The 23623-nt window shown below is 44.2% G+C and overlaps 1 protein-coding gene across 6 annotated transcripts in view; it reads left to right on the forward strand.

Annotated features, from left to right (window-relative positions):
• The window catches only part of MPZL1 (myelin protein zero like 1), a 35454-nt gene that overhangs the window by 1969 nt on the left and 9862 nt on the right, over nt 1-23623 (forward strand). For 2 of the 6 annotated variants that reach the window (XM_064727829.1, XM_064727847.1), the window contains exons 2-5: nt 11886-12046; nt 15146-15359; nt 19144-19276; nt 22555-22660. In XM_064727829.1, the coding sequence (XP_064583899.1) occupies nt 11886-12046; nt 15146-15359; nt 19144-19276; nt 22555-22660 (614 nt within the window). Of the gene's footprint in view, nt 1-3808; nt 3849-11740; nt 12047-15145; nt 15360-19143; nt 19277-20824; nt 20899-22554; nt 22661-23623 lie in introns of those variants that run through there. The other 4 variants (XM_064727838.1, XM_064727856.1, XM_064727822.1 and 1 more) reach the window with 4 other exon arrangements.

Below are 23623 nucleotides of genomic sequence, written 5' to 3' on the forward strand. Positions count from 1 at the left end.
ATTTTCCCCTCGTGAGAGGTTCAGAAATCAAGACCTGCCTTTTTGGCAGGGGCAGGAGCGGTGTTTGCAGTGTGACTGGGTGATGTGCTGCACACGTGGCTGCTGTGCCTCGTGCCTGCTCTGCTCCCTCTTCATCTGCTGCTGTGGCCAGGAGCCTGCAGTGACACAGGAATATTGCTCAGGGTGCTCTGCTCTGCAGGCCCCATTAAACACCACAGCCTGCTCTGCCAAGCCTGGTTGCTTCACAGCTAGGCACAGATAACACAGTTCTAGGGTTATTTTCATGTGTGCCCCTGCATGTGTGGGTTAGGCGTTGATCTTGCTTCTTTATGCTCAGTCATCTGAAAACCCCAATCCTTCAAGAGTGAAGGATCATTGTCAGATGTGCTGTCTGTGATTCTGGGGACATTTTGTAGCATAAGTTGTTAATCTAGGTATAATCTCTTCTGTGCATGAGTGAGGCTGGAGCAAACAGCCAAGAGTATCAAGAAAATGGAGTATTTTGCAATTGTGCATTTGTAAGCCATATACTTATGACTTCAAGTGGTATCCTGCCTGTGTCTGACTTGAGGGTGGTGCCTCATTACTCCTGATAGTCTCAAAAAATGTCTAGATATTACTGGAAAGAATAATTATGATATTTTTATTATTTTTTATACCAACAAAGCTTGATCATTTTTGAAATTAATTTTCTCCTACTACCCCTTTTGTACACACTCACACAAGTGCACGTGGGCACATCCACATGGGTCAGTAACAAGCAGAGCATTGAGATGTTAAATAGCTCAAGTGCCTGTTACTGCTTGGAGCTCATTTCAGTTGCTGCTTGAAATGTTTCCTGAAAATAACAGTGTAAGTCAGGGTTGCAATGCTCACTTGGTGCCTGTGCCAGCTTTAGTCAGAATTCCTGTAGTCACCCCCGTCAGAAGCTGTTAGTCCTTTTAAGCTCAGCCCACTGATGCTGCAGGTGGGAAAAGTGCCTTGCCTGCTCTGCTCAGTGGGTTCTGCAAAGGCAAAAGCTGCATAAACTCTCAGCTCACCTTGCTGGCAGCAGCAGCAGCAAAAAGTTCTTGAATATGTTGAAAAGTCTGTACCTTAATGTTTGGGTGATAAAATGAGGTAAAATAGACAGATGCTCCTTGGGCCCAGCTACCCAGCAGACTGTCTCTGACAATTAATTGTGTAACTAATAGCATAGCTGTGTTGCTTGTTTAATGCAATGAATTAGAATGAATTGTATTAAACAGCAATTGCACTGCCTGTCTGTGGACCCATCTTGTCCTGACTAGTGCTGGATATCCTGTGTCCCATACAGACTTGAGATGGAAGACCAAAAAAATGAAACCTGGTGTTGTCCTGTGCCGTTTGTCTTGAAATATTTTAGTCTGAGTAGTTTCTAAAGGCTTACTGTTTTTCTGGAGAAGTGACCTATAGACATCATCAGGTCATCTATCCAAAGCTTATTATTAGCCCCTGTAGTGGGAGTTCTCCAAGTGTGCTGTGATGTGATGTGGTTTGATCATGTATGGCATACATTAATATACCTGCATGTAGATAACAAAATAAACAGCCTGGTATGGAAGAAAATACATTTTTGAACTATTGAATGCTAACTCAGGATATCCTAGGAATACATCAGAAAGCTGGAAGCTCTGTGTGTGAAAACATTAACATCCTTATGGCATATATCCTTTTGTTTTCTGTTTTGTTTTGTTGTGTGTGGTTTGTTTGTCTGTATTATTTCAGTGGTCTGGGTTAGTGGCACCCCACAAGAAGTGATTAGCACAATGGAGAGGATGTGAATATCTTGTATAAGAGAAGGCTGTGCCAGGAGAGGACAAGAAGTTTTGAACTGGCTTTATTGCCAGCAAAGAGACTTGGGGAGCTCTAACTGCAGTGATTCACTGTTATCTCCAACAGCAGTCATGTGGAAAAGCAAGTGTTTACTCAGATTAGGGTTTAACAGTCAGCAGTACCCATAGCACAGATGATGTGGCAATGCATCCTAAGGCAGGGTAAACACCAGTACTTTTTGCTGAGCAGGTTGAAAGAAAGTTTTTGCCTCACAATCTTTTATCTTTAAAGGGCTATTCTGTTACTTGTCCTGAATAAGCTTTTTTTTTTAAAAAAAATGGAAAATGTTTATATCAAATAAATGTATTGGTACTTATCTGGGACAGAATTAATTTTGGATGGTGCTAAGTTTTGGACATCTGGTGAAAAGAGCCTCCATAACAATGTTTTGCACTGGTTGCTTGTTTTGCATTGGCTTACACACCCCAAGGCCTCTTTTGTTTGTCACCCCTCCCTGCCAGCAGATGGGCTGGGAGGGCACCACAGCAGTCGTGGTCAGCAAGGAAAGCTGGGAAAAGGAGGAAGGGGCTGCTTGGAATGACAGCATTTGTCTTCCAGGTCACTGTTATGCCTGACAGAGCCCTTCCTTCCTGGAGGTGGTGACCACCTGCCTGCTGATGGAAGCTGGTGGGTGATGGCTTCTTCTTTCCCTGTTACACTGTTTTAATCTTAACCCTCAAGTTTTTCACTTTTACACTTGCAGTTCCCTCCCTGGTCTCACTTGGGATGTGAGTGAGGGGCTGAGCTGCCTGCTGGGGTTAGCCCACAGTCCTTGTACATTGTTCCCTTTGGCTGCTGTGCCTCAGCTCCTGCATTTTTATCTATCTGTTGAGTTGGCACTTTCCACTCAGTGCTGCTGCTGGATTTTGGCTTCAAGTGCATGAGGAGAGCTGGAGGGCTGTGGTTGTTCTGGTGAGCTCCCTTTCCTCCAGCCCTGCAGAGAAAGATGTTTTGTGGTACATTTACTGATGCTTTACATACTGGTGTTAAGGGGCGTGAAGGGAGCTTGCCTGGAAACACTGGTTATACCCTACCTTTTGTGTTTCAAAGCAGATTGAGATTGTGATCCTTAAGGGAGGGTTAAACTCTGGGCAGTGTAGCAGTTGTCAGTGCTTGGTGGTGCTTTCAGTTCATGAGGTGAGGTAAATCAGGGCAGGTCATCTCCAGGTGGGTGAAATGGCCATTGCTGGAGGCATTTACTGTTGGCTGCAAGCCACCTGTTATTCAGTAACTTGTTTTTGTAATGTGGGCAAGTGAAAGGTGGTGAACAGGGCTCCCACTTGTAATAAATTCCATAAAGCTGCATGTGCAGCAGCAGTTCTGAGATCTGACTGGTTTCTGTGTCTGGAGGTGTTCAGATCAGGGTCTGGCAGGGTGGAAGGCACTGCTCCAATCCCAGGGATGGCTGTAGAAATCACCACACATGTGAACTGGGAAGGTGATGTAGTGTGCTATGAGGAAGGCCATAAATTCTTCACAAAGGAAGTGTTCCTGGGAAAAACCAGCTGAATAGGCTCCACCTTGGTGCTTCCTAACCCTCCTCAGTTGCACAAAACAGTGTACAGTGGGCTGAGCTAGGGTGTTGGTCTGGTTTGAAAGAAAACAATGGTGAAAGGGCTGTTTTGAACACAGATGAGTTCCTGATCAGATTCATCTCATTCTGACTGTGCATGTGAGCTATTTAAATTGGCACCACCACTGACAAATTCTTGTGGAACAATGCTTTGAAATATTTAGCATGGGCTTTTCCTTTTGGTTTTGTGCTTGTGCTGCTGCAGGTTATAGCTGGTTATGAGTTTGCTCAGCAGTTCAGTAGCAAGTAAGTGTGAGATTGCTGCAAGCTTGGTGCCAGAGCTGGCTGCAGATGTTCAGCAGTCCATGGATCAGTAAGGAATCTGGTCCTCCAAGGGCTTTGGATTGGCTTGAACTGCTGAAGTAAGCTCTAGTCCCACCAGAACAGATTGGCTGCATGAATACTCTGTCAGCTGAGGAGGGTGAGCACTTCAGTGATGTCATTTCATTTTTCTTACTGCTCAGTTAAATGGTAAGATTTGATTTAAGAGGTTTTAATTGAGTCTCTCTGTATACAGGAAAAAAATTCTGTGCTCACTTGGCAAGAGATGGGCATGATTCTGGTTCAGGAATGATGGCAGGTGGGAGTGAATGCTCATGGAATGCTAATGATACCTTGGATGGTGCAAAGTGCAGCTTTTGCAGATGTTTCTTGCTGTGCATGAACTGAGCTGGTTGCAGCTTTGTGAATTGGTTACTGTAAAAGGGTCAGGAAAAGGGCAGCTCCCTATGTTTGATATGTAGGCTTTGCACTGTGTGTCCCCGTGAACATACAGTGTATCCACATCCTTTGTGTATCCACACCCCTTGTGTATCCACTGCCTGGTTTGTTTTGGAAATTGGTGGTTCCCATGCTGCTAATGATGGATTTTGTGAAAAAGATGCTGCATGCCATCAGCAGTTGGCAACATGACTGGTGTTTTTAACATAATTTCACTTGAGATGATATTAATAAACCCAAAAAAGAAAAAAGCCTGGAGGGAAGCTTTTGTCCCAGCCAGCAATATGTCAGTCTCTACTGTCCACTCCATGGATTTGGGTTTTGCTGTTGTTTGGTTGTGGTTTTTTAGTCTACAACTTCTGATCCTTAATACTCTCATTTCCTTAGTAGTTGTGACAGTTTTAGTGGATTGCTATAGCAATTTTAGGAAATGCTTGTGATGGTGGGATGCTTTTTTTATTCTCTCTGCCATGTGTTGAGATGTTTACCCAGTTCCTCTCAGATCTTTAGCTAAGTAAGCTTCATTCCCTATTTGTGGGGAAAAATCTGGTGTATTTCGAGGAGACTTATCTGTCTTTTCTGGCTTTCTGTAATCTGTGTTCCCATTTTCTGGCATCTTTACTTGTGCCCAGAAAATAATTTGCTATGTCTGTTGGTATTGCAGGCTTAGAGGTAGAACAGCTGCCATCAGCTGTTCCAGGTACCCTTTGCACTTTGAACAGCTTTACTTAACTTGCCCCCTTTGGGTTCTCCGCTTTTTTGGTTTGCCTTTGTCAACAAGAACTGTTTACTTGCATTTGAGCTCTTGTAAACTTATTTGGGCATGGAAGGAAAACCACTTCAGGGCTGTTGAGCAGAAAAATGCAATGTGTGGTTTGGAAAGTACCTGAGCTGCTGGTTGGTGTCCCAGCCTGCAGCACAGGCAGGGAAGTGTTGCTGTGTGATCCCCAGGGAAAAGCACTGGAAGTAACCAGAAGTTACTTGCCTCCAGACTGAGTATCTGCCCAAACCTGACATGTGAGTGGTGCTGTAATAGGAGCATGAAGCTGTGCAGCTACACTGCTTGTTCATAGTTCTGAGCACCTTTACAAGCATCTCTGTTTTATGAGATGAGAGAGTTGAGAGAGTGATGTAGCAGTGAAATTATTTCCTCAGGACTGAACAAGAAATCTGTTGCCTGGCAAGGGAGCTCAGGCACTTTTTGCTGTTTCTCATTCTTCTAATTTCTGGTTAAAGCATGGGCTTTGGAAGTAAATCTCAGCATAGTTTTTGTTGCTCCTCCCTGGCAGAACAATGAGCAGCTCTGTGTCATATGGAGGAGAACATGCCAAAAGCTGACCCTGAGGTGTGGGAGGAGAAGGAAGTACCAAAGTTTGGTGGCTCTGGAGATTTGTCTTTTAAGTCCTGTCAGAGTAGGTGCACGGAGGTATGGAGGGCTGAGATACATAGATGTTATTGTCTGCTTTGACAGCTTAGCCACAGCCTGCTCAAGACTTCTCAGTGAAACTGCTTTCCTTTCACTTGGGGTGACAAGATGCTATTTTTTCCCTCATTGTTGAGTCAGGCAGTGCTTTGCTGCATGTGCAAAGAGGCCAGGAGAAAGTGAATGCTTCTTTAGCAGATGCTTGTCTCTGCTTGGGGGATGAAGGTTTCCAGCAGCATGGTGACAGGAGGCGGTAGGTGTTCATGGGCTGGGTGTCACAGCTGTGCTTTCTGGTTCCTGGAGCTGCAGGAATGTGTTACTGGAGACAGGAAGCTCTCTTTCCTCCAGCAGCCTGGGTTATTTGACAAGATTGGCAACCTGGGGAGGTGCTGTGGCAGCAGCTAAAAGCTGTTCTGGTGAATTGGCATTTGAGAGTGAAATTTAGCTCTTCTGTCCTCCTTCGAGGCAATGGAATTTAGTTTTTGCTGCTTTGAAACTTAGATGTCAGATTTGGTTGGTGTGACTCTGTCCTAGTCATGGTTTCTGTAGCTGTTTTCCTTTGTGTCCTGTGTAAATGTATGGAGTGCAGACATTAAAGATCATGGTGACAGGGGCCCTGCAGGGACAGTGTCCATGAGGAGGGGCTGGACACATGTGGCCTCTCAATACCTGTGTGTTGTTGTCCTTGTGAAGTACACCATGGTTTGCTCCTGGGTGGAAGGCATAGGTTCTGCTTTTCTGTCAAGGCTAACTGATGTGAAGGAACTCTTTGTGTGGAAATTCTGTCCAGCATCTGGGTGCTTTAACAGATCTTGTGCAGTTTCACAGGAACAATTTTGGCATGTCTACTAAGGCAGGAAAGCCAAGGCTTCTCCACCAGGTGTTTTATCCACAGTGAAGAAATGGTCTGGGGGGACATAAGTGCCTGTGGTTGCAGTTGGGGGCTGTAATTTTGTTCTGGTGTTCTGGGATGTTTTGTAGGGGTCTGGCTGCTGTTGTTTCATGCTGATTGTACAGGGCAGCTGCTTTGTGGGGGAAAGGACTAAATGCCATGCAACCCTAGTTGAGAATGCTGTCAACAGGAGGTGTTGCCCAAGACACTTGATATTGAGTAAGAGTATTTGTTAATGAAAGCACCAATTCTCAAGTGTATATTGTTTTTGTGACTTTAGGCCCTTAGTTAGAAAAAAACACATCCTCCTTTCTGATGAAACCTCTGGGCTGTTGGGGAGACCAGAGTGAAGATAATGAAACCCTGAATTTTCTGTCATGTTGTCAAGACCTTGCCTCCATAAGCGACTTCATTTATAAATTGTATACATGGCTGTACTACCAGGTGTCTTTAAGATAAAAAAAGCAAGTTGCTTGTATTAATTAATAAACTGATGATTGGCCATTTCAAAAAGAGGGGAGTAACACTCTTCCTGGAGTAGGATGGGAATGGTAGCAGCCATAAGCATCCTGTATTTAGCAGTGTGAGGAAAGTTTCCATGCGAGCTGTGTTTGTGCTGATGGAAATAACATGCCTGTAATAACAATGTTAGCTGTTTGTGTTCTTAGTTTGTTAGGTCTCTTACTGATCAAATTGAGTTGAATGCAGGGGAATTGAGCTTATTTTGGTGTGTTCAGAGTATTAATTAAGAGAATGTTTTCATTAGATCCATGATCTCAGTAGAAACAGTGGTTTGCAAAGAAGTTTTAATTATCTACGTGTAAATTAGTGTAAAACTTTGGTGCACAGAAGAATTTCTTTGTTATATGCTACCAAACCAAATGGTCAACCATATTTCTACATAAAAATGTAGAATAAAAACAATTTTTGCCCAAAATATTTTTTAAAAAATCACTGAGGGATTAAACAACCAGGGAGTACAAGTAAAAGTAGGAAAAGATGAGTTCAGTTTTAAAAGATGTTGATCTCCAAGCACTGGCAGCTTAGGCACTGTTGGATTCATACAGATGCAGTTACCACTTGCTTTGGGGGGCTCAAAGGAAGTGAAAGGATTTTGCAGCTTTTGAGCAGAACCTCCCAAGCCTGAGGGACAGCATTTAGCAGAAGGTGCCACAGTTTGGATTTGAAAAGTTTTGAATGAGACCAATAACATAATGTGGTTGGGGACAAGAATCTGTTCATACTGAAACAGGGGTGGGTGCTTGGTGTCATTCCCACTAGCAGTGATCTTGAATATGTGATGTCACCCTTGGAGCAGCTTGGTTACCAGGAACTGCAGCACTTACTGCTCTGTCACTGTCTGTTGGGGCACCCAGGACAGAGTATTTTGGATCTGATTAGCATAAGAGATCTGATCATCAGAATGCCTTGGTAAGAACAAACAGAACTTTCAAGACTTAATCAAGACTGGCTGACAGGAAAGAAGATTGAATCAACTTCTGCAAGCAAGAGATGTTGCAAAATGTATAAGTTTGTTTATGTGATGGTCAACCCAATCATTGTAGTAAATCATTACTAGTCTTTCTAGCATAGTATGTAAGCATATGTAGTCCACAGTAAATTTGGATTTTGATCACCAGTCAGTCTTTCTCATCATGACCAATAACTGTCCATCTGTCCAGAGCAAAAAGGACATCACAATAATGAAGGCCAGGGTACAAACTGGAGGTTTTAGTCTGGTGTCAGCTGAACAGGTGACTGGAAACTCTAACAGACTCTGCCTTGAGCTGGGAAGAGTTCAAAGTCAGAGGTGCTGCACAGGTGTGGAATTGGAGAGACACATGGCAGGTCCATGGTGCTAAAAGCAGTCATGGAGGGCTCTGAGCTCTGCTTTAGTCCCATTTAGTGTGAGCTGACAACTTAGCATTGACAAAGATGTCAGACTGAGGCTGCTCTTAGAGCATGAGGAGACGGATCCTGAGCAGAGACGCAGATCTGAGCAGTCAGTGCAGGGATGGGAGCTTGAACTTGTTGTGCAGATGAGATCTCTGAGGAAAGAGAGACCTAAGAGTAGAGAGAGCATTGGTGAAGAATGAAGATCTGTGATGGAAAAATAAGAAAAGATCATTAAGTTAGTAAGAATATGAGTGTCTTATCCTATTTCAAGAGCAGGAGGATTGTCTGGAAAGGAAGATGTGGATGGAAAGTTTTAATTGCAGTGTGGGGATTGAAAATGGAGCTGGAGAAAGTTATTATACTTGGAGTAAAACTGCTTGAACAACACTGGAGATTTAAAAGAAATGGCTGAAGAGGCACAGGTGGTTTTTTTCAAATTATTTTGATGGTAGGTGAGAAAATGAGAACCATTTTTCTGCTGAAAAGAATAAAAGCAGCTGAAGGCTAAATGAGATGTTCAGAAGGAAATAGTGGAGCTATGGGCAGTTGGACAGGGTGATGGGATCAAGGCAGATGGATGGGAGAAGAGCAAATATTTATTTTTGCCCTATGTACCTTGCTGACCTTCCCTTCCTAAAGCATTCTTCTCTCTCAAAGTTTCCTGTGATCATTTTTTCCTCTTGAGAGGAACTAAGGCTGAGTAAGCTTGAGGAATAGAGCAGTAGCTAAGTGTGACTGAAATATGACTCAAAATCCAACTTTCTTCAACTGGAATATTTATATAGGTGTAGGAGCTGTAATCCTGGATGTAATCCTGGTAAATGTGGAAAGAGGAGGAAAAGAGCTAGAGCTGGAGATGATCCATGTGGATTTTATTATGACAGAGGAGGCCAAAGAGTTCAAGGCAGTGGGAACAGCCACCATATCAGTAAAAGTATGGGATCAGAGGGCTGAGGGTGAACAACTGATAAATCTTGGGGTCTCTCTGCCAAATAGTCAGGTTGTAATTTAAGGAGCCTGTGTCTGATGCTGTAAGGCAACAGAAGCAGGAAAAGAATTTTTGAAGCGGTGAAAGAGGCAGAGGGGAGAAATCAGCAAAGAAGAACATGAAAGTGAGCCAGCAATAGGACAGATGAAAATTAAACTTGATAACTTGATAGAAATTTCTGTACAGGATTACATAGTTCCTTCCTTCCTTCCTTCCCAGACTAGGGATGCAGTAGGGAGAAGTCTTTTTTTTTTTTTTTTTTTTGCTTCACTACAGTTCTAGTGAGAACAGTGACTTCTTTAGATTAGGCAGATCTGTGCTACCCACTGCCTGTGTGTGGCAAGGAGTTCTCTGTACCATGTACAAGCAGACAATGTCTGTGCAGGCTCTTTTCTTCCTACACGAATACTGAGGGCATCTTGCTTATTTTATGGTTGAAAGAGAGGTTTGTTCTGTGGTTTGGACTTAGTACAATGGATTTTATTTTATTTTTCTTTTCTACACCATTAGCTGGAAAAAAATACATAAAGCACAGCAGCTCTCAGTTCATTTAATTTGATTGCTAGAAGTCTTTGTATGTTCCAAATAAATGTTTGGTAGTTGTTTTACAAGAGAATATTTTTTGGCCCATAGTCAGAGTGTGTACAAGAGAAAGGAAGCTCTGAGAAAACCTCATGAGGAAAATTCACCATCCCTACTCCCCACCCCCTTTGGGGTGCCTTTTCTCTTGGAAATGAGAGCAGTGATGAGGGGAGAATCTTGAGGTATCAAGAGATAACCTGATGGGACAGAAGTTAGTGAATTTTGGAGGTGAACGGTGTGGGATTTGAGCAGCAGAATTAATGAATGGTGGTTTCTTCTGGTTTTGGTTATTGCAATTACTGTGGTGTGCTCCTCCCAACCCTGCTTGCATGCCAGGTGTTTGCTGTCCAACTTCTGAGGGCTGCAGAGCTGGTTGCTCTCACTGACTGAAAACTCAAACTTCATGTTTTAAGGACTAAGGTAGGTGAGTATTGGTGATCATGAGAGACAGGGGACTGAGTAGTGATCAGAATCCAAATTTATTGTGGACTACATATGCTTATATGCTGTCTAGGAAGGCTAGTAATTTTTTACTACAATGATTGGGTTAGTCATCCCATAAATAAACTTATACATCTTGCAGCATCTCTTGCTTGCAGAAGTTGATTCAATCTTCCTGCCAGCCAGTCTTGATTCAATGTTCTGGAAGTCTTCAAAGCTCTGTTTGTTCTTGCCAAGGCATCTTGATTATCAAATCTTTTATGCTAATCAGGCCCAAAGTACAACAGGTGGGATTTTCTTTATTTTATCTAAACAGTCTTCAACTTGCATTTTTCTGTTTGGTCTGCCTACTATGAGCTACTTTTTTCAAAACTGAGAAGCAAATCAGCTGAGGTACTGATGGAGCAGGAAGGTTTGTTCTGTTTGTTCTGCTGTTCTAACAAGGAGATTTAAGGTGCTGCAGCCCAGAAACATAGACTCCTATGAACAGAAGTAGATTGCTGTTACCATCTCTGTGCTGAAAATCATGGCTTAATAAAAATCAAAACTTATATTTGAGGTACCAGGAACACACATTACATGTGCACCCACCTGCAGTGACCTGACATGATTTTTGTTTTCACGTGGATGTGACATGAGCACTGACATTCTCTTGTGATGTCACAAGATCATGCTTTGTTTTTCTACATAAATCTGAGTGAATGTGGAGATGTATCTGCTTAAATCTAGATAGGGGTAGTGCATTGGCAGTTTAGAAGGTGCTAGATAAAGCATATCTTCAATGATTCAATGATTTGGTTTTCCAAATCATCATGAATATGACTTGTTAGGAAAACTACCAGTACAAGCACAATATCAACATTGATTACTTTAAATCTGGGGGCTGTTTGTGGTCTGCTTGCTGTTTTCACTGTGCAGAAGGTAGAAAAAAATTAAACTACTCTCATGCTTCTGAACTATAACAGATTATTTGTGAGGCCTTGCACATGCAGACCTGGGAGCATGGCAGAGGGCAGGAGTAGAGGCATAGCTGTAAGTGAGAGAGGTTTGCTCCTCAGCTTTCTGGAGGTGAGCCTTTGTTTTACCTACAGCTAGGAAAATCTGGAGATGTGAAACAAGATGTGTGCCAGAGAGGAAACTGAGTAATAGCTGGGCCAGGCTGTTAGTTCCTCTGATGAGGCTTAATTATTACAATGCCTGCTGTCAGCTGGTACGAAAAAGCATTAAACTCATCCTTTGCACCATAGAATTGACTTCCACAAAGTGTTGTAGAGGAAACATCTGTGAGTGGAAACATCCTGTCACAGATAATACAAGGAAGGAGAAGTGAATATGCTTGGCCTGCTCTGTACTTGTTTGATTGCAGGTATAATGCAATGTCTGTGCAATCACCCGATGCAGGAGTTACTGATGCCTCTTGTCTCCTGCCCCTGTAGGCAGTGTGATGTGAACTTGCTCATTCTCAAAGCAGCACTGATGTGTCTTGTTCTCCTCCTTTCTTCCCTTTGCCATGCAGTGCAAGTGTCAGCAGTAGAGGTGAACACCCCGGAGGAGATGTTTGTGGAGAATGGGACGGACGCCAAGCTCCCGTGCACGTTCACATCTGTAGAAGTGATCAGCAGTGCAGCATCTGTGTCCTGGAGCTTCCAGCCAGAGGGAGCAGCCACTCGTATCTCAGTAAGCAATGGCTGGAGGGGAGCACACCTGGGAGGGGAGGCTGGCATAGCTGACCTGTGGTCTTCTGGTTGGTGCTAAGGAGCAAGCAGATATGGATTGGACCCTCCTTCGTGTGCCTGATCTCCATCACTGTGATTTTTAGGGGGCTTTTATAGTGCTGTGTGAAAATATTGCTAGATCTCTGCCAAGACTGCAGTGGGCAGTGACCACAAAATATTCTAGTTACTCTGTTATTCTTAAAAGAGGGATGTTGGCATTGAAGCTGTACGTTATGAAGTAGATGAGCATCTAGCAATCTTGTAAATCCTCTGTCCTTTTGCATTTGGCTGAACATAGCAGTCAGAGAATTTGAATTACCACTGTAATTGCAGTCCTACATTGTGTATTGTTTGTTTTGCTTGTGTACTGTATAGCCTCTGTTTGAGAGGGTTTAAAGTAAGACCAGTCCTCCCTGGTTTCAGAACAGAATTGAATAGCTCAAATCAGGAAGCAGTTATATCCTCATATTATAGTTACTTGACAAATGAAAAATCAGGCTAGCAAGGAACTTAGGCAAATAATATTTGTCATGGCTCAGTTCCTGTATATTGGGCCCAAGGGGGCTCATATCCTTTGGATGTAAGTGTTCAAAGAAATGTCTTTGGTAGGTTGATAGCTGTCTTCTTCCTCTTCTTCCTCAGACACTTCTGCTTCTTTCTTGTTCCTTGTACTAAAAGAGAATTTAGAGGAAGCAGAACAAGGAACTCTGGGGCACCTTTGAAGATGTGGGGACAGCAGGTTGCTCAGCCTGTTTGTGTTTGTCTCCCTCCCTCTGCTACAGACATGAGCTCATGTAAACTCTAGGAGCTCTTCAATGCTCAGAGTCGGTCAAAACCAGTGTGTGAGCATCTTGCTCGGTGTACGGAGTTCTGAAGGACAAGCTTCTGACTTCTCAGTGAAATAAATATTTAGTTTTGAAGAGGGAGCTCTTCCCAACTCCAAAGCAGGAGTTGGGGAGAAGTAAGGGAAGTGGGGCACATTTCCTGCCAGTGCTGAGCAGGATGGGTGAAGAGAAGCCATCTGTTGGTGCATTTCCGCTCCCCATATATCCTGTTTTGCCATTCCCTTTCTGCATCACTGCTCACTTGCAGGAATACAGCTTCAGCACATAACATTGTTTTTGGAATTGAAGTCAGTTCTGGTGTTCCACCTGGATGTAGCCATCACCACAACTGAAAGAAAAGCAAATTTTCTTTGAGCAGCAGGGGCCCAGCATAATTTGATCTCAATTCCCTGTTTCTTTTGAGGGTCTGGGGAAGTGTAGAGGGGATGTTTGTTTATGAGCCTGAGTCATGGCATTGCATAGTTTGGTGGGTGTGAGTTTGAAAGACCAATCTCATGCTCAGCTTATGTCTGAGGTAAGGCCATGCTTCTCTTTACAAGGGTGGTCTGTGTCCCTTTAGAATCCCACTGGCAATCTTGTGGCCATGTGGTGAAGCTGCCTCGACTGGGAGCTTCCCCTGCTTGTCCCCTTCCCTCACCACATGTTCCAGAGTGTCATCTCACTCCACCACAGGCAAGGGATGGCTTCAGGCACTTCACTTGTGTTTCAGGACATGTTTTACTTTGTGATTTCTCCTCCCCCAGGACAGGTCAGGAGATCTAGAGAGCAGAGGAATCTGCTTTTGGCATTCTAGATTTCAGTGGGATGGCTTCCCCTGTGCACAGGGGTGTGGTAATGCAGTGCTGCTGTGTTAAAGGTTACAATCCAGCTGGAAAAGCTGCAGACTGATGCAGGGTCCCTCCAAAATGTTGACAGCTGGCTGTGTGCTTGCCAGCTTTCCACCACATGAAATACTTCATTGAATTTATGTTAATCTGTAGACAACAAATAAGATTGACTGCAAGTAGGACAGATGGCCATGATGTGCACATACCTGATCTGGACAAGATTTGTGCTGCCAAGTGATAAGGCCTGATATTCAGACTGCAGGTCTGATAGAGAGGGTGTTGGAATAGCAAACCTGAGATCAAGGGCAGGAAAAAGGATAGGAGGTGACTTGAATGGAAATACGGGGCAGTAGGCAGGCTGTTCTGTGGCAGAGCCACTGCTTTGTAAATAAGGCAGGAGGAAGAGGAAGCTGGAATATTGTCCTGAATTTCTTTCATTATTTTCTGGAGACTGAACTGAAGGGAATTCAGCTTGATTCCTGATTAGATTTATCTTGCTGTCCTGCAGAACACCAATTAAGAAAGAATGTGCTCTTGCAATTCTCCTGCAGCCTTGATGCCTCTCTTAGGGTATCCCATGTGTTTGAAGGCAGAGTTGTCCTGTAGAAGTCTATGCACTTCTACTGCTGTAAATTCCAATTTTGGGCAGGTATGGTCAGGAAATACTCAGTTCCTCCTTAGCCTGTACTAAGGAAGTTTATTCTTCCAAGATTTTTGGTCATGTATAGGGAATGCAGAGCCAATGTGCAGCTTAGTCACTTAAAAACTGGGAAACAGTTATATTTAGTTACCTGAAGGTTTCTGGAAAACAGCTAGATATACTCTAAATTGGTCATGGGATTTTCTGAGGGGGTGGAAGGAAGGGAGAGTATTGCATGTTAATTTAGCTGTGCTTTAGTTGCAAGTAACACGCAGCAAAACACAAGATGGGAAACTTGGTATCCTTTTTCTGCTAGGATGCAGGCAGCTTCCTGTGCCTGAAAGACAGATGGCTGTGTTCCAGGAGTGTTCTGTCCTTTAATTATTATCAGGTTACCAGGTTGTTTTCTTTCCCCCACCTCCTTGTCTGCAAAACTCTGTTTCCTGCAAAACAGAAAAAAGCCCCAGCCAATCCAACCACAAAACAAATCAAAACCAGCAGAAAACTGAAACTTGCAGTCTCTTGTTCTGGTGTGATTGAGGTACAAATGTGGTTATGTTATCAAAAAGGCAACAAGGCAGACTTGATAGACCACAGAAGTGCTGAGGCAGGAGGAGAAAAACCTCAGCTACTGGCTGAGGTTTAGTAATACAGCTGGCTCTGGGAGAGTGCTGGAATAGTGGGAGATGCACAGTGGCTCTGTTCTTGCTAATTGGGTTGTTCTTGTATCCTCTTTTCCTTGACTGCAGTTTTTCTATTACTCTAATGGGAAGTCATACCCTGGAAAAGACATACCATTTAAAGACAGGATCACTTGGGCTGGAGATCTTAACAAGAAAGATGCTTCTATCACAATATCAAACATGCAGTTCCGGGACAACGGCACGTACATTTGTGATGTCAAGAACCCACCTGACATTGTTGTCAAACCAGGAGAAATCCGAGTTAGAGTTGTGGAGAAAGGTATTCATTCACCCTATATGATTTTTTTCCTTCTCACTTGTTTTTTTTCCCCCTCCATTCCTTGTCTAAATCACTTTTATTGGGGGTGGGGGAGTGGCCTGGAGGGAGCAACTGATTTTTAATTCTCTTCTTCCAGGTCCTAATAATGGAGCCAGGACTGTTAGCTGTTTTAAAATTGTGTGTCATACCCTTTTCCTCTATGCCCACTGATTCCTGTGGTTTAAACAATTACTAGGAAAAGCTGATGGAAGGCTTAATGAAAACACATTTTCTCATTTTGAAGTCCTATGAATATATTTCCTGCATTATGCTGCTTCAAGGGTTAGGGTGACTTATGAAGTCTGGTGAGCAAGGAGAAAACCCTTGCTTGCTTGAAACCCTTCTGGTATACTTAATGGAATGCAAAACTGTACATGTGATCCAAACATACAGAAAGTGAAATGCTACTGTGTTCCATGCAAAGGTGTTTGTGTTGAGTGTGCATTCAGTCTCTTTTACTCAGGTGTTCAAAGAATCCATGGTGGCTCTTAAAAACCTCAGAGCCTGGCTACTTGTAGTTACATGAGGCTTCTGGTTAGCATTTGGCAACATTTGTCACAGTTGAAGAGCACAAAGATTCTGTTTCTCAATTTGGCTCTTTATTTGCCTTTATCATCCAAAACATTTGATTGCTCAACTTGAGGTCAGCCAAAAGGTGATGTTTTGTACAATGAAATGATTGTTACAGTAATTGCATTTCAAATTTATAATTCAGGAAGGATAAGAATAAATGTTGAATTCCTAAATGGCGGTGCTGATGCAGCATTCCATTAGTTTTGTTATGTTAGGGAACCTGTCTGTGTGTCCTAATTGGAATGATTCTGCTGCTAGAGCAGGTGTGTTCCCCTGCTCAGGAGGTCATTCCATGTTCTTATGTAAGAAAGATCTCTATCTAATTTTTCTCTTCATGGAACAGTTTGGGTTGAGCAGGACCTCTGGAGGTCCAGCTATCACTTAGAACTTTGTTTCTTGGAATATGAAGCCTATATAAAATAGGATCTGTTTATTTTCTCACAATCGTTGTCACTATGAAGAAGCAGTAAAGCAGCTGCTGGTTTGGCAAAGTCAGGCTGGCTTGGAAAAGCCTTTTCAGATTTTAGTCCAGGTTAAGCAGCTAAAGACTGACCTCAGTACACTAATTCAGCTGGTATTTTTCAACAGACTTGCATGCTGGCTTCCCCATAGGTGGGGCACCTGGAAGAGAATCTGGTTCTGAATGGATCCCTGTATTTGAAACACTTCTCACCATTGGAGAAAATGCTGCAACAGTTCTCTTCACATTTTTAGGATGTCTGAAAATGTGTTTCCAAGCTCTTGCAATAGGTTGTAACTCATCCTGAACTGAGCTGGAGCAATGTTTTCAATTGGAATAAATGCACGATGACATTTGTGCTCATTGGTTTTGTACTGTGTGTGCATCTAATGGTTCTGAATTGTACATCTGGTGGTATAAACTGTTCAAAGCCATATTCATTCTTTGCCCATTTAAACGAGCTGATAGATGATAGGTTAGCTTTAGGTTTTGCATTAAGCATTTAATAAGTTCCATGGTGGCCTCATTTTAAAAAATTGCCAAACTAACTGAGCTGCTTTTCACTGCAGTACCTACATGGTAGGTGGTGTATTGGTTTGGCACTGCCTGCTTGTGTATAGCGGGGGACCACTGAGATATCTCGTGTGAGAAGCTGCTGGAAGCTTCCCACCGTGTCAGCAGAGCCAATGGCTGATGGCCCAGAAGATGGACATGCTGCTGGCCAAAACTGGGCCCATGAGAGGCTGGTAATGCCTCTGTGATCACCCATTTAAGAAGAAAATCAAACCAAGGTCACAGGGGTTTTTTGCTCCTAGACAGAGAAGAGGAGGAGGTGAGATTATGTGAGGGGGAACAACATGGAGAGACCAAGGTGAGTGGAGAAGGAGGGGAAGGATGTGCTCAGGTGCCAAAGCCAGGATTCCTCTGCAGGCCTTGGTGAAGCAGCTGTGCCCCTGCAGCCCATGGAGATCCACAGGGGAGGCAGAGATCCACCCACAGCCCCTGTAGGAGGTGCCCATGCCAGAGTGGGTGGATGCCTGGAGGAGGCTGTGATCCAGTGGAAGACCTGGTGGAGAGAAAGGGCCCTGCTTGCAGGCTGGAGCTGCCCATCCTTGGAGGACCATACCCCATGGAAAGAGAGATGTCACTGCCCATGGGGGAATTCATGTTGCAGCAGGTGTGGTTTGGCTGCTGCTTGTGAGAGTGAGCCACTCTGGAGAAGCTCATGGAGATCTGTCTTCCATGGGAGGGATCCCACAGCCTCACAGGAGAAGGACTCCTCTCCCTGAGCAGTGGAAGAAAATCTTGGTGAGGGGCTGACCAAAACCCCCATGCTGTCTCTGTGCTGTGAGTGGGAAGGAGGGAGGGGCTGGGGAGGAGAAGGTATTTTATTTATTTTACTTCTCATTATCCTTCTCTGATTATGTTAGTAATACATTTCACTTTGCAACGAATTCACTTTGAGCCTGTTTTGCCCTTGAAATGCTTCTCCTGGTCCTTATCTCACTCATGAAACCATTGTTAACTTTTTTTCCTTTTCCTTCCTTTGCCCAGCTGTGGCAGGGTAGGGTGAGCCTGTGACTCTCGTGGTGCCTGGTGTAGGGCCACTGTCAAGCCATGACAGCTGGGTTGCCTGAAGAGTCTCCTGTCCTTGGAGACAGTCAAATCCAAAGTGGACAGAGCATTGAGCAAACTGTGCTACTTGGCCCTGCTTAATTTAAGCAGGGGATTGGACTAGACAAGCTCAAGACTTCCATCTCAACAATTTGATGATTAGATGGAGGTGTCTGAAACAGATTTTTCTATATAGGTGTAGGTTTTACCTGTTGGAGTTTTTGCTGATTCACTTGTATTTGGTATAAGCAGCTAGAGCAGCATAGAGTCTTGTAAGAAACCGTCTGGCCTGAGATGTTCCTTGTGTTAACCATGATGTGGGGGGAAGGAAAGGACTTTGTTTCTCATTTGTAATGGTAGTCTGTGTATTCTTTGACTTGTAGGTATTTTGTACTCATTCTCTGATTGGCTTTTGTTTCTGGCTGCTCTTTTTTGGCCTACTCTCCCCCAAAATAATATTAGGGAAAACGTGAGTAAAGCAACACTGTGTTCTTCTACATGTTTTCCTGGTATTGTACAATGATCCTGACTTAAGAAGGTTAAAAAGTGAGTCTATAAAAATGTACAGGGCTGTGTTTTGAGACACCAGAGTCATGTATAAACACTGCTAAGGGTGATGCTGGGTGGGAGCTGTGCTGTGTGCTGCATGCTCCCTGGAGAACACCCAGCATTCAGCAGCCCTGGTGGGTTAGCCATGTGCTGTGTCCCAATCTGCTTTCAAGCGTGCCTGCCTCTTCCTGTTGACCTCGCTGGGAATTGCCAGATGGCTGTAACCTGGTTTTTTTTCCCTTCAGATACAATATGAGACAGGGTTGTCCTCATTGTCACTTGTGTTCCCTGACATGTAAAAATTTTTGGTTCAACATGAACTCTCTCCTGAAGGACGGTGACACCAAGAACACTCCTGGTGTGTGCTCTGTTGATGTTACTCTGCTGGCTGCCTGCTGCCACTGCCACTCAGGCTGCATGCTGTAATTTCTGGGTATTACATTAGTGCCTCCTGCTCCAGATGAACCCAGGCTCAGGGGCATTTGTGCTTTGCAGTTGTGTTGAGCAGGGATGCAGAAGAGTTGAATGTTTTCTCCCTTCTCTCCGCAGACAGCCTGCCTGCGTTCCCCATTGCCACCGTGGCGGGGATAGCCATCGGTACGGTTACAGGGCTCTCATCGCTCATCTCTATTGTCGTGTGTCTTGTCATCAGAAAGAACAACTCTAAAAAACGATACTCTGGGTAAGAGATCTCCCTCCTCACCCCTGCCTGATGTGAGGAACAGCAGCAGGCTCAGAGGGAGGGCTTAAAGGGGGGTAGGAGTTGTTTCAGCCAAGCCTTGGTAATCACAGCTAGAGATAGCTATGGTCATGTGGAACTGTGATCATCTGCATTTAGTGGTTACCTCTCTACTGAGCTTGAAGACACCTACTGACCATGAGTTGCACCTGAACATCACTAGGTGTTGGAGCTGATCCCCAGACACAAGGATACATGCCTCAGAGCATTTAATCCAAGACACTCTAGCTCTGATCTGTTCCCTCCAGCTCTCCTTACGCCTCCAAAGGAAAAGCACCACACATGCACTTTTAAGGAGTGCTGTGTGTTGAGATTAGGACTGGATTTTTGTGTTACCAATGTCTGCCTCCTAAGCCTGGACCAAAATACTTGCCAAAACCTCCTTCATCACCACACTTGAAAGTAAGGAAGGAGTAGCCACTCTGCATCCATTCTCATTCACTGTTTGTTTTTTGTTAACTGTTACTATCCCTGCAGGGTTTTTAGTGTTAGGAGAATAAACCCAAAGTGAAGCACAGTTCTTTGAGTGGGCACATGAAAAAGCAACAAGAACTGACAAAGGCAGATGAGAGTCCTGTGGTGATGAAACTTGCTGCTGGTGGAGGAGGTGCTTCCTTTTTTCTCCTCTCTAATTAGCTGGTAATTTGCTTCTCTAGGAAAGAATGAAAATTATGTATGTGTTCTTAGAAACAACCCCAAAACATACAAGTTTCTTCTGTTCTTTGCCCAACAAATATTCCTGCTTATTGCAGGTTCTTTGGGTTGCCTGTGGGATAAAAGAAAATAACTCCAAAAATAAGCTTGTGGGGATTTCCAAATTAAACTTTGCCCTGTCCTTTTCCCAGTTGGAGAGCTTAGACAAAGTGAGTTGGCTATTGCCCAATGGTAAGGCTAAATACAGCAAGGGTGGCTGTGTGTGCTCAGAGTTGTGTGGAAAGCCTGGTTTTCCCTTTCTGCATGTGTCCTTCCCCTAAGAACTGGACAGAACCCTGCAGTGTCATGCCCCAGCAGTGTGCCTGAGGTGGCCTGCTTGCCCTGCTTCCCACTGACCTGCTCTCCAGTGTCTTCCTGCTGGAGGACACATCTTGGTGCTGAGCCTGGAGCAGTAGTTGATGCACTGTGATTTCTTGTAGCAGATTAAACTACTCTCTTGGGAAAGTAATCTCTGAGGTTTAAATCCTGCTTTCACTGACCATGCCAGCTCTGCATGATGTGTAGAAAGAAACCAAGTGTGCTGTGACCCCCTCCAAACTTACGGACTGTCTTCCACATGATGCTAACCCGGTGTGTGGTGGTGGAGAGAAGCACTTACTCCTAGATAACCATTCTGCCTTGAACTGAGGTGGGCTGGGGCCCTGCGTGGCATCTGGAACCCCTGCATGGCCACAGTTTCCATTCATGCTCTGACTTGGGTGTTTTTTTGTTCTGTTTTGTTTTCTTTCTGCCCTGGTGTGCTGGGATCGGATCCTGCTTACCTTCCTCTCCTTACAGAGATCCTGATATAGACGCCAGATTGGGAATGTAACAGGGCTGGGTCTTCTCTTCCAGTCCCACTAGACACCATGGTAACTAATCAAGTTGGTGGTTGCTGTTAATACCTGTGTGTGTGTACACATTTCCCCTTCCTTTGCTGACTAACCAGCTAGCTCTCTACTAACATCACTGTAATTTGTGCTGGAATCTGTTGGCAAAGGGATGATGCATTTCACTGGGTGCTTGGGTTTCATTGTCTTGTGTCTGACTGGGGTGGAGTTGTTGTTTATCTCAGGTGATGTCCCTCCATCTCTTCCAGCAGTGAATTTGCCAGTGCACTCACTAAAACATAGGAAATTCAGAGCTCTTTCTGTGTCAAAATAAAAGTAAAATCCCTGTAAGCATTCCTCTGGCTCAGACAGCTTGGATATTGGAAAACTTGCAGGAATCTAAGTAGATTAGTTGCTTAAACCTGAATGATAACATTTAGACAGTGTAGATCTGAGGAGTTTTGTGAATAAAGCAATTAATGATGACATGATTTTGGTAACAGAAGGGATGCATTGTTTCTGAGACAGTCATGACCCCTTGCCATGATGGCTGGGGTAGTATCTTATTTCTAATTGCTGCATGTATGAGGAGTTAAATCTGCTATGGTAAGACCTACCAAAGGGTAAAAAATGCTTGCCCTGTGAGGAGGTGATCTGCTTAATGTCACTGTCCTCGTTTGTTTCTGTACTCAATTTATACACTGTCTACAAAGACTGAGAAAAAAGGATGCCCAGTGGTTAGGAGGGTTGTATGTAGCAGGGGGCACTCCTGTGACTGCTGCCAAGGAGGAGGCTGCTGAACTCTGCTGGGTGCTTTGGTACAGGGAAAGACCTAGCACTGAGAGACCCATCTCTGCATTGCCCAGAAGTCACCATTTTTAAGGGCATTTGCTCTGTGGTATTCATTTTTCTATCACAGGCTTGTTTTCTTTTCAGTCCTGCTTTAAGCAGATGAAAAGAAGCAATCAGAGGATGAAAACAAGCAGCCTTCTTTTAGGGGTGTTGGTTCCCACCACAAGACCATTCTTTTGTTTGAAAACCATGATTTGCCTGATTAGATACTCAAGTAGCTATATGAGGGCACACAGCATAAATGTCCTGTTTGACTTAAGGTAGTTGCTCCACAGACTGGTGTCTGCTGGGAGAATTATTCTGGGCTCACAGCCTAGCTATAAAAGCAAGGGAACTCATGCAGAGTTGGGCAGGAAGTACCTTGCTTGTGTAGAGAGAGCTGGTGGCTCTTGCAAGTGTTGACTCTAACTAGCACTGGTACAACACTTGCCTCAATGAGTGTTTAGCTTCTAGGTAGAAGATAATTGCTGTTTACCACTGGTAACTGAGAAGAAAACACATGATTTTAGAGAGGCTGAGTTGAATGAGAGTATCTAAGGACCAGGGGTTGTGGAGGAGCTGCTGTCCTATGTTAATAGCTGCTCCTCCCTGTGAAGCTCAGAGGAAGGACAGAGAAGTGTCTCGGGAGAGATGGAGAATTGCGTGTGTTTATTTCAGAGTCCATTATGTTCATTTTTTTTACTTTGGCGTAACCTGCCACATTTCATCTTGCCATCATTCGTCTTTTGTTTTTGTTTCTTTTTTTTTTTTTTCTTTCTTTTTTTGTTTTGTTCTTTTTTGTTTTGTTTTGTTTCTTGTGTGCCTCTTGAACATTGTCGTGCAAACTCTGCTCTGCCACCTCGTCAGCTGCAGTACCTCTGAGAGCTTGATGTCTCCGGTTAAGCAAGCTCCGCAGAAGGCGCCCTCCGACACAGAGGGCCTGGTAAACAGCGTGCCCGCCCGATCACACCAGGTAACTGCTCCTGCTGCTCCCCAGGCAGGAATCCCCCAGCCTGGGCCAGCTGCTGTGGAGAGCATCCAGGCAGGGTGGGGTTCGTGCTTTAGGGGCTGTCTGCTGGTGAAAGTGTGTGTGCTGCACAAGGGGTGTGCAGGAAGCTGGGGCTGGTGAGCTCTGCTCTAGAAGGCTTGGTGCAGTTCAAAGAGCAGCATCTCTGTATTAGCTGAGATGGAGGTTTATGCACTTTTCAAACTAAATTATAAAAAGCCACGGTTGTGTGTGACAGTGTTCATAGGGGCCCGAGGATGAGGGAAGAGATGAGGATCTGACTCTTTTTCAGAAGGCTGATTTATTATTTTATGATATATATTGTATTAAAACTATACTAAATGAATAGAAGAAAGGATCTCATCAGCAGGCCAGCTAAGAATAGAAAAAGAAGCAATGATAACAAAGGCTTGTGTCTCAGACAGAGAGTCCGAGCCAGCTGACTGTGATTGGCCATTAATTAGAAACAACTCTGAGACCAATCACAGATCCACCTGTTGCATTCCACAGCAGCAGATAGTCCATGTTTGCATTTTGTTCCTGAGGCCTCTCAGGAGAAAAAATCCTAAGGCAAAGATTTTTCAGAAAATATCATAGCCACAGTTGTGATCTTGTGCATTCACATACACAGGTGGTAGTGAAGTGCAAGGATGGGGAGTGGTCAGTGAGTATCTGTTTAACACAGACACAGTCAATGTCTGTCAGGTATGGATCACCCCTTAGAGCTGCCTAGTCTGTTCTGGGATGGTAATGGGGAGGAATTTGCCTTGCACTCTCATGCTCCGTGGCACGTACTTCCTTCACAAGGGGAGGAGCTAAGTGCTGACCAGCTTGCAGATGTTTTGTGCTGCTCAGAGCTCTCTGCTGAGCCTCCCAACTTTTGTGGGCTTGAAAGTGCCAGTCTTTGTGCTTGCTGCGTCTGGCAAAATT

Source organism: Zonotrichia leucophrys, chromosome 1 (assembly GCF_028769735.1).
Source record: "Zonotrichia leucophrys gambelii isolate GWCS_2022_RI chromosome 1, RI_Zleu_2.0, whole genome shotgun sequence".
Classification (NCBI taxonomy): domain Eukaryota; kingdom Metazoa; phylum Chordata; class Aves; order Passeriformes; family Passerellidae; genus Zonotrichia; species Zonotrichia leucophrys.